Genomic DNA, 16,335 nt, shown 5'->3' on the forward strand with positions numbered 1-16,335 from the left:
CGACATCATATACTAGTTCCGAGTTTGTCAGTTTCCCTTGCCAGGTGGTGCTGGTGTCAGTGCCGATGTTGGTTCCTTGTGTCAGATGACTTGAATGTTGCTTGCCAAACAATGAATACCGATGTGTACTGGTTAAGTCACCAATCCAAAATGGTGTGTGTTGCCATCAATGACAACACAACTAAACTAGATGAGTGTCAATTGCCAATGGGATATTTAGTAGAAGTTGGTAGAGATGCAGGTGGGGACAAGCGAGGAGAGGCCACATTGGATGTTGAGATGGGTGAGGCAGTGGACCCTGGTGGTGAGGATGCTCTAAGACAGGTGCGACAAAGGAGAGAGGAGTAGGGTGGTGGAGGTGAGGAGGTTGGAGCAAGAGGTTAGACACCTACGGATATCATTTGTACCTTGAGGATTAGAGTGTGAGGCTTGTAGACATAGATGATAGTAATGCAGGCATAGATTGCAGAGCATGAGTTACAGCTGCAGAGCCTGAGGATAGAGCGGAACCAGAGATGCAAAGATTGAGATCAGAGCTAGTTGCCTCTTAGCATGAGGTCCTTCACAACTCTAACTGAACAACATATTGTGTATCAACTTATAGTGCAGCAGTGCCAACAGACAAACAATGGTGCCATATTCCCAGTACATGGCTCAATCTAAGGGAGAATAGGTGCCTAGAGAGGTTGATGTTCAGAAGGCACCACCTCCTCCAGTAGGCAATGAGGGAGAGGGCCATAGCTGTATTTTGATGTTCTCTGCCATTTTGTTGTATACCTCATTTTTGTAGTTTATACGATTCTTGCCCCGATTGACACTATTTATGACATTTGATATCATTTGTACTCTTTGACATTGAGATTTTTGATGAGATATACATATGAGTCCATGATTTGAGCTCATTCATACTTGTGTTATTGAAATGAGATGATCTATGAGATGTCTTTCTATATGCCATTGTTTTATATAAATGCATTTCTTTTTAGTATGTATGTTTGTAATGCAGATGAATATAAATGTTTTTGTTTCTTTTCATATGCAAATAAATGATTTCATTAATGAAAATGAGGATTTAATAATGCAAATGTTTGTTTTTTTGTTATTTTTCATGCAATAGTATGAATGTAAATGAATGCATAATTGACTTATGGATCTATATGATATGCTCATGTATGCAAACTAGGCCCAAGTCACTAGATTTTAATTTTCATTTTATCATCACTGAGCAGAAATGTAGGAATAAACATAAGCACCAAGGCACAAAGAGCCAGGATGACCTGAATGTAACTTCCTTTTTAATATAGCAAGTGAATATAAGGATAAAGACATAAAGAGCTGAGATGACCTGAATGTTGCTTGTGTGAAAACACACTAGACAAAGCAAAGTTCTTTCTTTGTCATATGCAATATTGATTATCTTGTCTGTAATGACCCTTTTATCATTCATATCCTAGGATAGATTAAGCATGTATCTAGATTGCATGATAAATAAATTTACTCAAAACAGACAAGGAAATGATTCCAACCTCCTTGTAGCATACAAATAAATGGAGTCGAGGTCTGGTGACGATTTCACCTTGATGTGAAGGAACTTATCACAAACACCCAGCTTATGAGATGTTTTTAGATCATCAAAATTATTCCTACAAGCATAAAACAAAGAAAAGTATTATGCCCCCAATCCTTGTTCCTCTTAGTCAAGATAGACTTCCTCGAGTTACTCAGAGGAAATAATAATGGAAAACCAATTGAAAAGACAACACACAAAGAAATTTCAATCAAATCTCAAATAGTTTCAGTGATTGGTTTCATTGTTCTTGTTTTGCTTGTTTACTCAGTGGTAAAACTTTGCAGTGGATGAGAGATAGGTAACTGACTCAGATTGGATGACCTAGTACTACTGATATAAATATGACTTGGTAAATCTATTTAGGACATTTAGATTGATCAGTTGATTACCCTAAGACTACAACATTGATTGGTTTCAATCCATGAGGGTTCTAAGAAGAACCAGGGTGTCACAAAAGCAACTAAAAGATATGTACAATCTAAAGCAAAGATGCGGGAAATAAAATAGGAAATGCCAAATTTGCATTCATAGATGGAGCACTTCAATAGAAGAGGCACCTGTTTACCAGGTTTTCACCTTCTTGGTAGATATTCTCTCTTTTTTACTACCAAGGTACCTATTTACCAAGTCTTCGCCAAGGCAATTGATTTTTTTCCTCATATTTTGATTTTTTTGTCATTTTCTCTTTTGTTCTTTTTTTTAATGATTTTCAGGATTTTTCAGCTATGCCCCCAATATGCAGACCTATATGACATGATGATCTACAGAATGCATGTGGAGAAAATGAATTTTTGATATGACCTATGTTAATGCAATATGCATGATGAAGATGAATTTCCTTTTTGAACAAGGATGAATGTGTTTGTTTAGCATTTAATACACCAATTGAATTGGAGGTACAAAAAATTTCATAGATAAGGGGTCAATTGATCCTTAAGGTCCCTCGGAACATCCAAATGAACACACTTAGTGACTAGGATTTACAAAGGGAGATGCGGAAAACTTCCCCATTAGTTCTTGAAACTTTGATCTTATTTTGCCCATGTGAGTACAAATGAATTACTTCCTGCTCTTGTGCTCACTAAAGATCATTAGCATCCTATATGACTAGTTACGTGGATTATTCTAACTTCAAAAGCATCCCGAATAGAGCCTCATTGGCAGCAAGCTTTTAGAGCTCTAATGAGGTTATAGACTATAATTTCTCAAATATTGCTCTATTGCTAGCAGACGTTCATATCCCTGGCGGAGTTACTCACATGTTCCCATAGTCAAGCTTTTTGTCGCACTTGTATCCATGATATTTCAGTTATATATCATTGCTCTTTTTCCCTGAGATGAATATTTGGCATAACACTTTTTCTCCTTTATTTTTTTTCTTGCTTTGACTTGTAAGTAATGAAACCTATTTGGGTGTGACAATTACAGCAACACTGAAGCAGAATTTTAGATTTTTCACTAGTCATATGATCAACTAGGTGTCTAGAATGAATTAGAGATTTAGCAATGTGTTTGAGATATAGCAATTGATAACAAGTCACAAATAGTGAAATCACTACCCAACCATAAGTAAAGTGTCGTCACAGGGTGATGTTGAAAACGAATGACCTTAAGACCTCAAAGACTTCATGTCTGAATATCTAAGAAAGGAGATGACCCTTGTTTCTCTTGAATGCAAACAAATGATAACCTTGGACACTTGCCTTGTTTTATTAATGTTGCTATATGGAAATAAAGAAATTTTGTGAATGCGATGCATTAAAATATATGTGATGCAATGCTTTGAATAAAATGATATGCAATGTAAAAAGAAAAACCTAAACTAACCTATCCCTTAGATATAATATCGTTTAAGATGCATGTTGTTCATAGGGTCAAGGATTTTTGTGTAGGTAGTTCATTGGTCTTTGTTTGAAGAGTCGGATAAAGATGTATTTTCCAATAGGATATAAGGACACAACTAAGTGTACATGTTCAACATCTCCAATGTTGATTTCCTTAGTTTGTGGATTTTGAAATGAACCTAGGGTAAAGTCTTATGCAAAGGATTAGATAAGGAGGATTGATGCAAAGATCTTGTGCCTAGCTCTCCAATTCACTCTTACTCACCCGAACTCCTCAACTCACCCTTCTGCTCAAGCTCCTCCAAGGTAACTTGTTAGGGTACACTCCTTAGACCTCAAAGGCATAAACTCTATTTTATTTCCTTCTAGGTATAGCCTCTTGAAGTTTCTTTTTGGTTTCATCCCAAATCTCTAATTTTGAGATGGTCTCCTACTAGTTTCCCAAAACTCTAGCTAGGCTCCAAAGACCTCTGCCAAGGATATTCACTCTAACATCATGTTTAAAGTTTTTGGTTATGTTTTTCAGGTATTTTCAAGGTCATTTTATGTATTGAAAAGGTATGCACCTTCCTCCCAAGCCCTAGGCTTTCAACTTGCTTCTATCGGCTGCTATTAGGCCTATTTGACTAGCCCTTCTAGGACTTTTTTTGGTATTTTCCCCAGAAATTTGCTAAAACCCCCTAGATATTTTTACATATTAAGATACCCATTTAGAAGTTAAACAAGATCAAAAATTTTCCCATCTGGGTTTGTCGTACAACTAGGGTAACTCAAAATGAGCTAATTTTAAGGGGTTTAGGGCTTCTAGGCAGTTTTGGAAGATGTGCTCCAAAATCTTCACCAGGAAAAGTATAAAACTAGAAAAATATTGGATAATTTTGGTACACCCATAGACCTTTCCAAAAAACTGTGGGTTTCTAAGGTATCCATTCTCCATGGCTCTGAAAATGAGCAATCTCTGCTACCCCCACACACTAGCTACTTTTGATTCAAAGAACTTAAGACCTTCATATTATACTTGTTGGAAAGTTAAAACAAATTTATAACTTCCTATGCTACTATGAGCACTATACTAGAGTGTACAAGCCATACAAAATCAGAAATTCAAAGCAAAAAAGTCCAAATGTGAGAAAAAGCATAGGAAACCCTTGGCAAATGAATTGAATGCAAACCAAAAGTTGATTAACCTCATATTGGAGATTATTAAAATGTTTTATACACAATTTAAAGTTTGTTCCAACCAACTTCCAACTCCATTTCCTTCATGGACAACTTTTGCCTAAAAATGCAAAAGTTGTCATGACAATTTTGAGAACTTTTACCTATGAGTGCAAAAACACACTCCAAGGATCTCAAGGCCTTAAAAATCACTCCAATGGCATCCCAAAATGTATTTAAACCATTTCCAAACATTCTAGCAAGTTTCCAGGCATCCACCTAGTACAAACCAAAAAATTGACATTTTGACACTTTTTAGGATAATGACAATTTTGGATCCTGAGCACAACAAAAGTGTGGACAACCAAACTATGGCTTCAAAAAGAATCATGAGATTTATTCCACCTTATTATAACATAAAATAACTTGAAATCACACAAAAAATCTAAAATGCAAGAAAATACAACTTTAAGCTAGGTGCCCTACACCATACTCCCCTAGGGCAAGGAACTCAAGTCCCTTGAGTTATCATGTCTACTAGTTGCACTCCATGATGAATTATGTCAACTTCTAGCATCCACATAGCCTCTATGGACCTTCCCACTTCACAAGATAATGTTTGTAGATTCCCTTTCTTGTCTTCTTGATCACCTTGGTATCCAAGATGCTTTTCAACTGAATCAGTTGACTAACTGGTAAATCATTCACCCAATCCTCTTCAGATTGCAATGTGGTATCCATCTGAGAGGTCTGAGATTTTCCTTTATAGGGATACAAGTCACAAATATTGAAAATATGAGATATGGCCAAAGAAAGAGGTAGTTCAACCTCATAGGCATTTTGGCCAAACTTATGCACAATCTTGAGTGGCCCAATCTTCTTCATCATCAACTTGGTTGGTTGTCCTTTTGGAAGTCTTTCCTTTCTGAGATAAGCCAAAACTAAGTCTCTAACCTTAAATTTCAAGTTCCTCCTTGATTGATCAGCTTGTTCCTTATATTTTTCTGATTTTTGTTGCGAGGACTGTTGTACTTTGTCATTAATTTCCTTAATACCTTCAGCAAAACTCTCTCCTTGAGCACTCTTGTGGGTCATTGTACTAATATCACTAAGTTCTAAGACACCTCTAGGATGCATTCCATAAAAAATTTCAAAAGGACTTCTACTAGTGCTTCGGTTGACTGAATCATTGTATGCATACTCTGCTTGGCTGATCACCAAGTCCCAAGTCTGACCATGCTACTTAGTGAGACACCTTAGGAGATTACCCAAGGACCTATTGACCACCTCAATCTGACCATCTGATTGTGGATGGTAGGTAGATGAAAATGAGAGTCTATTACCCAACTTCTTCCATAAGGTTCTCCAGAAGTGACTCAAAAACTTAACATCCCTATCACTCACAATGCTAACTAGAAGTCCATGGATTCTTACTATTTCTTTGAATAAAAGACCTACAATATAGGTGGAATCATTGGTACTCTTACAAGGGATGAAGTGAGCCATTTTTCTGAACCTATCTACCACCACATAAACACTACCAAATCCTCTTGGTGTTCTTGGTAAACCCAACACAAAGTCCATGCTCAAACATTCCAAAGGCCTTTGGGGTATGACTAAGGGCTGATATAAACCTATGTTACTTGATGATTTTTTTTCTCTCTAACATATGGCACATTGTTCAACAAATCTACTTACTTCTAATTGCAACTTGCGCCAATAGTAGAACCGACTAACCTTCTCCCTTGTTTTATCATTACCAAAATGACCTCCTAGACCCCCTTGATGTTTCTCTTGAATGATGTTTTGTCTCATAGAGCATTGGGGTATACAAAGGAGATGTCCTTTAAACAAAAAACCTTCCTGTATCATATACTCTGAGTAGGAAACATGAGAAGTGTTATAAAAATCAGAACATGTAGCATATATATTAGCAAAATCTTTGTCTTCTTTGTAGAGGTTTCTCAACTCCTCCAACCCCACACTGTGCAATTTAATCTCTTTTATGGTCATGACTCTCCTACTAAGTGCATCAGCAACTTTATTTGAGGTGCCCATCTTATGCTTGATAGTGAAGGTGTAAGATTGTAGGTATTCTACCCACTTGAGGCACTTCTGGTTCAACTTCTCTTGTCCATTGAGAAAACTAAGGGCATGGTTGTCAGTATAGACCACAAACTCTTTGGGAAGAAAGCAATGACACCACTTCTTCAAGGCTTGCACCATGGCATACAACTCCAAGTCATACAATGAGTACTTTTGTTTTTCCTCATTCAACTTTTCAGAGAAAAAGGCTATGGGAAGACCCTCTTGACTCAAAACAGCCCATATTGCTCTTTGACTAGCATCACACTCAACTGTAAATAACTAATTGAAATTAGGTAACATAAGGGTAGTTAACTCAACTATCTTCTTTTTCAACAACTCAAATCCCTTTTGGGCCTCCTTTTTCCACCTAAAATGACACTTGACTCCCCCTTTGATAGTATTGAGCACAGGAGCACACACATGACTAAAGTTTCTTACAAACTTCCTATAAAAGAATGCTAACCCATGGAAACTCCTAACATCACTGATATTCTTAGGTGTAGGCCAACTAAGAATTTCCTCAACCTTACTAGGATCCATTTTTAGACAACCTTGTGAAATGACAAAACCAAGATATACAAGTACAGTCTTGAGAAACTCACACTTTTCAAGGTTGATTTTGAGTTGTGCCTTTTTTAGCTTTTTCAAGACCATCTCCACATCCTTGAGATGTTCTTCTTTGGACTTCCTAAAGATTAGAATGTCATCAATATATTCAATCACAAATTTACCTATGAACTCAACCAAGACTTCATTCATGAGCCTTTGAAAGGTGCTAGGTGTATTGGTAAGGCCAAATGGCATGACCAACCACTCATAGAGGCCAACATTGGTCCTGAAGGTTGTCTTCCATTCATCCCTTGGTCTGATTCTTATCTGATGATAACCTAATTTTAAATCCACCTTTGTGAAGTAGCTTGCACCCCTAAGATTATCCAATAGGTCTTCTATCCTTAGCATAGGGAACTGGTACCTTATAGTGATCTTATTGATTGCTCTGGAATCTGTACACATTCTCCATTTTCCCCCTTTCTTGGGTGTTAAGACAATAGGTACAACACATAGACTCAAACTCTTTTTGATGAATCCTTTGTCCAAGAGCTCCTGCACTTGTTTGGCAATTTCTTCATTTTGACTAGGTGTCATTTTGTAGGCAGCCTTGTTAGGCAAACTTGCCCCTGGAATCGGGTCTATTTGGTGATTTACATCCCTCATTGGTGGCAAATAATTAGGTAGATCTTCTCTCCTATTACTCCTACATATTGTTTGAGTAGACCCTTCACCTCTTGTGGCACTTCTTCCATTGGATCTGCCTTACCTTCTTCACTAGGTTTGAGCACAATAGCATACCCTTGATCTCCTTCTTATTTTATCAACTTAAGAAACTCTTTTCCACTCATCATCATCACACTTTATGCCACTTTTTTTTCCTCTTTTGGATCAGGTAATGGATCCATTTGATACCGCTTACCATTCTTGATAATGATATAGCTATCTTCTCTATATCATGCTAAGCCTTTACATCAAATTGTCACAGACGTCCCAATAGCAAATGGCAAGCATCCATATGAAATATATCACATAAAATATTGTCCTTATACTCACCAATCTCATAGTCTACCCATGCTTGCTCATCAACTAAGACATGTTGGCCTCGGTTAAGGCATGACACCTTGTAGGGAGTGAGATGTGGCTGCCTCTTCAACTTGAGTTTATCCACCATTTCAGTTGAAACTATATTCTCAATTGAACCTGAGTCTACAATCACTTTTCAAATCTTTCCTTGAGACTTACATGTTGTTCTAAACAAAATCTTCCTTTGTGGTGGCTCTTGAGCTTTAGGAATCTTCAACAAAGACCTTCGTAGCATTAAGCTTTCATCATCTGTCATTGGGCCTGCCTTGCTGAGAGGGGAAGACACACTTTGATTGTCTTCTTCCTGCACTAATGTGCTCTTCTCTCACCCATGTATGAGTGTGAAGAGTCGGTTGCTTTCTCCGAACACCTTCCCATTGTGTGGCCAACTTCATTACAATTGTAACATCTACTAGTGAAAACTGAATTTCCTCTTCCTGAGCTTCCAAATCTACCCCTAGAATTGTTTCTTCCTCTATATGGCCCACTTGAAGAGTCTCCACCACCTTCTTTCCTTGAGTTTTCTTCATTCCTTGATGTTTGATGTCCTCTACTAAAAGTTCGCCTTCCTCTAAAGGATTTTCCACCTCTAAACTTTTGCTTTTGTTCACTCCTCCTCTTTATTTTGTCTTCTGCCCTTAATGCTAACTAAAAACACTTATGAACGGTATCAGGAGTAAGGATATTGATTTCATCTTTTATATTTTGTCTCAATCCATTCATGTATCTAGCCAATTTCTCTACCTCATTCTCATGCTTCTTAGCTATGAGGCTTACTTTATGGAATTCCTCTGTGTAAGCATTGAAATCTAGCTCCCTTTGTTGCAAATTTTGCAGTCTCTTATGAATTTGAACCTCATAATCTCCCGAAAGGAATTGTGCCTTAAGTCTGATCTTCATACGCTCCCATGAAGTTATCTTCTTTTTGCCTTCTTGTATCCTTTCTTCTTGCATCATATTCCACCAAACCAATGATGATCCTCTCATTCTTGATTTGGCCACATTAACTCTTTTCTCTTCTACTACCTCTTTGTAATCAAAATGATCATTGAGAGCTTCTATCCAATCTATCAACCCTTCTCCATTGAAGTTTCCTCCATATGTGGGTAATCCATCCAGATTGTCCTTAGAAATGGATTTGACTGCATCTAGGAATAACTTTTGGTATTGAGGCATAGCTACTACTGTTGGTTCCTCTCCATCTTCCACTTCTTCATCAATCTCATCACCCCATTCTATCTTAACCTTTCCTTTCTCCTTCTTTGCCTCTCTCGTTCCTCTGCTTCCTTCTGTACCCTTGAATCCTTCTATCATCTCTGCCACCATCTGCCGGATGGCTTCTAGAGTCACTGCCTTTGGATGCATTGAACTTGCTTCTGATTCTTCACAATTAGACATACACCAAATCTTTCAAAGAATGGCTCTGATACCACTCTGATGCAGAGATCTTGTGCCTAGCTCTCCAATTCACCCTTACTCACCCCAACTCCTCAACTCACCCTTCTACTCAAGCTCCTCCAAGGTAACTTGTTAGGGTACACTCCTTAGACCTCCATGGCCTAAACTCTATTGGCTTGCCTCCTAGGTATAGCATCTTGAGGTTTCTTGTTGGTTTTGACCCAAATCTTTGATTTTGAGATGGTCTCCTACTAGTTTCCTAGAACTCCAGCTAGGCTCCAAAGACCTCTGCCAAGGATCTTCACTCTAACATCATGTTTAAAGTTTGTGGTTATTTTTTTTAGGTATTTTCAAGGTCATTTTATTAATTGAAAAGGTTTTCACCTTCCTCCCAAGCCCTAGGCTTTCAACTTGCTTCTACCGGCTGCTATTAGGCCTATTTGACTAGCCCTTCTCGGACTATTTTTTTGTCTTTTTCCCCAAAATTTCCTAACAACCCCCAGATATTTTTACATATTCAGATACCCATTTGGAAGTTAAACAAGATCAAAAATTTTCCCATCTATATTTTTCATACAACTAGGGTAACTCAAAATGAGCTATTTTTAAGGGGTTTAGGGCTTCTAGGCAGTTTTGGAAGATGTGCTCCAAACTCTTCACCAGTCAAAATATACAACCAGAAAAATCTTGGATAATTTTTGTACACCCATAGACCTTTCCAAAATTCTATGGGTTGCTAAGGTATCCATTCTCCATGGCTCTGAAAATGAGCAATCTTTGTTGCCCCCACACACTAGCTACATGCTTGTGTGTTGTTCAACTCACCCATTCTCCTCCTTGTGGCCTGCAAAAACTCAAAATGCCTACTCTAAAACTATTTACAGAGCCTACCCAATCCATCCAATGGATTTCAACTTGTTCCATTCATGGATGCTCAGGTAAAATGCATTTTACAATCAGAACCCCAAATTTCAAGGGTTTGTGAGCAACTATTACAAAAACAGTGATAACTTTTGATTCAAAGCACTTCTGACCTTCATATTATACTTGTTGGAAAGGTAAAACAAATTTATAACTTCCTATGCTACTATGAGCATTGTACTAGACTGTATATGTTGTACAAAATCAGAAATTCAAAGAAAAAACAATCCAAATGTGAGAAAAAGCATAGGAAACCCTTGGCAAATGAATTGAATGCAAACCAAAAGTTGATTAACCTCATATTGGAGATTCTTAGAGGATTTTATACACAATTTCAAGTTGGTTTTAACCAACTTCCATTCCATTTCCTTCATGGACAACTTTTGCCTAAAAATGCAAAAGTTGTCATGACAATTTTGATAACTTTTACCTATGAGTGCAAAAACACACTCCAAGGTGCTCAAGGCCTTAAAAATCACTCTAATTTTATCCCACAATGGATTTAAACCATTTCCAAACATTCTAGCAAGTTTCTAGGTATCCACCTTGTACAAACCAAAAAAATGACATTTTGACACTTTTCAGGATAATGACAATTTTGGATCCTGAGCACAACAAAAGTGTGGACAACCAAACTATGGCTTCAAAAAGAATCATAGGATTTATTCCACCTTATTACAATATAAAATAATTTGAAATCACACAAAAAATCTTAAAAGTGAGAAAAGACAACTTTGAGCTAGGTGCCCTGCACTAGGGATGGAAGAGTGAAAAAGAGGTGTTGGATAATGGATCAGATATTGAAAGGTTGGTGCACGAGTGAATGGAAATGTTGGCAAGATCATCATTGGCACACATCTTGAGGAGTGGTGTGATGAAGGAAAAGTGGATCTCAGATTTTGAGATTTGGATGAAGGAACAACCAAGGATTTTGGGACATAAGGATCCAAAATGGATGAAGGAGGTGACGGAGGAATATATTTGGAAGGTTTGAATGGAGAAACAACAATTTTGGATGCCAATTTGGATTTTCCTTTAGACTTTTGTGCTTCGAGGAGCCGCTTAGGGTTCCATGTGGTTTTTTTATTTTTCATGCTTTTGTAGTTCCTTGGAATGCATTGCTTCTACAAGTACCTTAGGAACCTATATAACTTTTGATTTTTATTTCTTTCGCACAGTGGGCCTATGTCCTTTTAGAAGGATGGAAGGTGCATGAAGATATATGTCTTTGTTGATCTTGCATAAGGGATGGAGGAATATAGGGTCCTAAAATGGATGGAAGAGATGAAGGAGAAGGCGTGTATTTGGATTTTGGTTTAGTAGGAATACCAACATCTTGAGGAATGTCATTGAGGCCATGACCCTTAATATTTGCTTGAATATGGAGAGGTTCTTGCTTGTGAAGGTCTACCCCTTTGCCTTTATAAATATTTTGACTTGTAGGATACACTTTGCTTTGGGAAGAAGATGTCAGTCCATTATGAGGTGAAGGTGGAATGTAGGGAATGATAGGATCATGAGAAGGATTTGTAGGTATGATGGATCCTTGAGGTGAACATGGAGGATTATGACAAGGAGATGAATGTATACTTTTATTTTGACATGGAAGAGGACCATTGGATAGAGTAGGAAGGGTGTTTGACTCTTCATTTTGAATAGGATTGTTTGAAAATGTGGAAGAGGCATCATGATATTGCTTAGGAATTGGATTAGTAATGAGATTTAGAAGCATGATTTGATCTTGAGATGGAAGGGCATACTCTTGAAAGAAATGGAAAGGTATAAGGGGATCATCATGGGATTCTAAGAAAGTAGGATCTTGGTCAACCATTGGATGGGATGGCCCTTGAGATAGCCCTTGAGGGTCAACATGAGAAGTTTCATCATTAGGGTCATTAGTTGAGGGATATGGTATGGATTGTTGTTGATAAGCCTTAGAAGATGGAGGCTACATGTGGGCCATTGCTAGACACAAGTTCACAATTTTGATCATGCTTGGTAATGACATTTGGTTTCTCCTTCGGTGAATTTTTAGAATCTTCAATTTCAATAACACCATCATCAAGGAGGTCTTGAATTTTATGTTTTAATTCCATGCACATTGAAGTCTTATGTTTATTATGCTTATGATATGTACAGTATCTGCTCAAAATTTCACATCCCCATGTGGTCTTGTTAGGAAATATGATAAGATTATGCTTAAGAATCTCTTCCAAAGATGACTCAATAGATTTCCCCAAATGTGTAAACTGTCTATCTAGGGGAAAGATGTATTTTTGTCTTGGTGAAGGTGCCTTGTGATCTTGTATGAGATTTGGCTTTTGATTTTCAATTACTTTCTGTTCCACCTTATCTAATTGTTTTAGCATTTCTTGAAGTCTGGTGTTCTTGATATCATGAAACTTTATCTGAAGAGGAGTCGTTGAATATTTTTTTTGGGCTTGAATGACATATATTTCTCTCTTGAGATATTGAATTTGTTGGGCCAATGTAGCCGTGGAGATTTATGACAATTTTGATTTGAAAGAATGGATTAGTTTGTAATGGGTAAGATTGTCCTTACTTTTGTCAGAATTCTTATGAGAACTTCTTGTTTGAAAAGGCATTTGCAATCAACATGACCGAGAGCTAGGAGTGATACAAAAGTCAAGATCAAATCGGAGCTAGTTGTTCATTTGAGGTAATGATTGAGGATATGAAGACCAAGTCTAGTTTTAGGAACAATCTATCATGTATAAGATGTGATCTAAGAAAATAAGATTGATTAGATTGGTGAGGGTTTGATTAAACTAGATGAGATATAATCGACAAAATCATGTAACACAACAACTTGGGTACAATATCAAGATTGTTTATGCTCAAGATTAAAATGACCAGATATATGCTCACTATAGATAGATTAGGCAAGTATGACAGGGTTGGCATTCTACACTCTAGTGAGAAATGATAGTGTTGTCATTGATGGAAACCTATTGGCAACTTTTAGGTGAACCACCGGCAGGCACCGACACTGGCAAGCACTTCACCGATAGTGGCAACAATGTATACCGACACTCCAGCCGATAGGAATAAAGTTTTGTTTATTGTAATTATTTATCAATATCTTTTTGTAAAGCCGACATGGCATATTGTAATAGACTCATATATGTATGAGATCTTGTAAATTATTTTATATATGGTAATTGATATAGGAGATGGCATGGAAGAAAATTAGTAGAAGGCATATTATGCGAATAGAGAATATATCGATGATATTCTGGCATAATTGACAGTGAAGGTCTTTGTGATTGTATAAGCATAAACTGGTACTGAAGCTGGCATAGAAGATGTTGAATTGTAGCAGTACATTGTATTGGATTCTCATAATCCATTTGTAAGTCAGTGAGACTTCCCTTTTGTGATTTGAGCAGTGAGCTCTAGGCAGTTGACCTTCCTACATGTGCAGGCCCATCATTATAAGTAATATCCATTCATTGCTAGTGAGTGAATATTGTGGGTCACAAATCCCACCGAGGTTTTTCCCACACCGGGTTTCCTCATTAAACATCTTGTGTTATAGTGTGCTTTCTATGTTGTCTTTACTGTTCCTATTTACTGCATTAATTCTTAATTATAAGTACACTATTTTGGAATACAAAATACTTAATAAGGTTAAATATTCTATTAACCGGATAGATACTTATTCACCCCCCCCCCCCCCCCCCCCCACCTCTCAAAATATTTGGGACTATCATTAATCCTAACAATTGGTATCAGAGCCTGGTCCTCTATTTTCAAAAGCCTAACAGCTTGAGGAAGATTTTGACACCACTACAGATGGAAAACTTGAGAAAGAAATTAGAAGGAGCTCTTGCAGACTATGATGTAGAAAAGTTGAAGAATATCAAACTTGAAGATGATCTAAGATCTGCACAAGAATTCATTCAAGGACTTCAGGAAAATCTCACTATTGCTAGAAATAAAAGAAGTGAAATTCATGAGAGGATGTAGAGTGATGATGATGAAAAGGAAACACTTAATGAGCTTGTGAACAAGTTAATATTGGAGAATTGTAATATCAAGAATGAAATCCAAGTCATGACTATGAAGTTTTGTAAAGACATTGAAGACAGGAAAAAGAATGAAGATGACTTGACTAGGAGACTCAATGATGCTGGAAATGAAAATCTAAGACTCAGTCATGAAAATGATATGTTAAAGACTGATCTAATTCACATAGAACATGATAAAATAGAACTTACGAGACATAAGGGAATTTTGGAAAATGAGTTGGCTACTACAAATCAACACAAAAAAAAATTCAGAAAAAGTTCAGAAGAACTTGATGATATGCCGAAAAGTCAGAAACATAATGGAGACACTAATGGACTTGGATTTGAAGTTGGTAAAAGTTCTGGTACTCCAAACAATCGTGATCATAGTAAACCAGTAAGACAACCTAATGCTTACAAATTTAATGGAAAATGCTTTAACTATAGCAAGTATGGTCATAGAGCAAATCAGTGTAGATCTAGAAACAATCAGAACATTAATGCACCCATTGGTCAATGTTCCAAATGCAAAAAAATTGGTCATAACTTAGAAAACTGCAAAATGAATGTAAAATGTTATGTTTGTGGAAGATTTGGGCACTTATCTAATCAATGCAGAACACAAACCGACATAGGATATGGAAAGGCTATTCAAAAGAACAATGTGACTTGTTATGCTTGTAACAAGATTGGACATATTGCAAAATTTTGTAGAAGTAAGGCTTCACCGACAAATAATAAAGGACCCAGTTTGAAAGGCAAAGAGAAGGTAGATGAGGTAAAGCAAGAATTTTCAAAACAGTGGATTAGAAAGAGAGATGAGACTATTCCTTCATCGGTAGAATAGAGTATTACTCCACCACCAAGAGATTCTTCATCCAACTGAGAACTAACCCTTTGTGGGTATTGTAGCAAGTTGAATATCATGCAAGTTTACCCTCGGTTGATGGTGAGAAGATGGACTTCTTCTCTATCGACAGATGTGTTAAGTTTCACTTAACCGGCAAGCATTTAATGCAGTTGTTGGAAGAAAAGACATCATAAAACATTGATTTTCCCTCTTTTTCAAATCCATCGAGCATTCAAATCGAAGAGCGTGAAATCTGAGCGAAGGCATCCAAGGCGAAGAAGTGAAGCAAGTTCTTTCAAGGAATCAAAACTATCAGGCAAATTAAGGTAATTATCAATGGCTTCCTCTGCTCCAGAATTTATTGCAAACCCTACTATTGTAGAAGTTGTAAAGCGCCCTAGACCCATTTTTAATATTATTCCCAAGATAGCAAAACATGATTATTCCCTAGGTGCTTTTTCAAAAATTCCAAAAGGTGTTACATATGTTGAAGACCCTAGAATCTATATTCATTGCAATACTGAGGAATTAGGTTCAGAGGAAATATTGAAAATGTTTAGAACTGTCATTTGTAATGAAAGTGGAAAGGTAAAACCTGAACATAAGGTTATTGAAACTTTAGGTTTTGTGGAGATCTTAGACATCCCAAAATTTCCTAAGGAGGTAGTAAGGATGTCCTTAGCAGAGTTCATGGAGAATTCTTTTGGCTAGACTCTTTTTGCAAAATCACTAAGGAACCAGTTAGGGCAGTGACTGGTTTACCCTCCACCGATAGCAGGCTAGATAAGACTAAGAAGGTACCTAATAACAAAGTGATGACATTAACAGGAGAAACCTCTG

General features: G+C 37.1%; 1 protein-coding gene across 1 annotated transcript in view; it reads left to right on the forward strand.

Annotated features, from left to right (window-relative positions):
- The first annotated feature begins 207 nt into the window (after positions 1-207).
- The window catches only part of LOC131857571 (probable chromatin modification-related protein eaf7), an 80,643-nt gene continuing 64,515 nt past the window's right edge, over positions 208-16,335 (forward strand). The window contains exon 1 of the mRNA XM_059210250.1: positions 208-324. Within this exon, the coding sequence (XP_059066233.1) occupies positions 208-324 (117 nt within the window). The remainder of the gene's footprint in view (positions 325-16,335) is intronic.

Source organism: Cryptomeria japonica, chromosome 8 (genome assembly GCF_030272615.1).
Source record: "Cryptomeria japonica chromosome 8, Sugi_1.0, whole genome shotgun sequence".
Taxonomy (NCBI): Eukaryota; Viridiplantae; Streptophyta; class Pinopsida; order Cupressales; family Cupressaceae; genus Cryptomeria; species Cryptomeria japonica.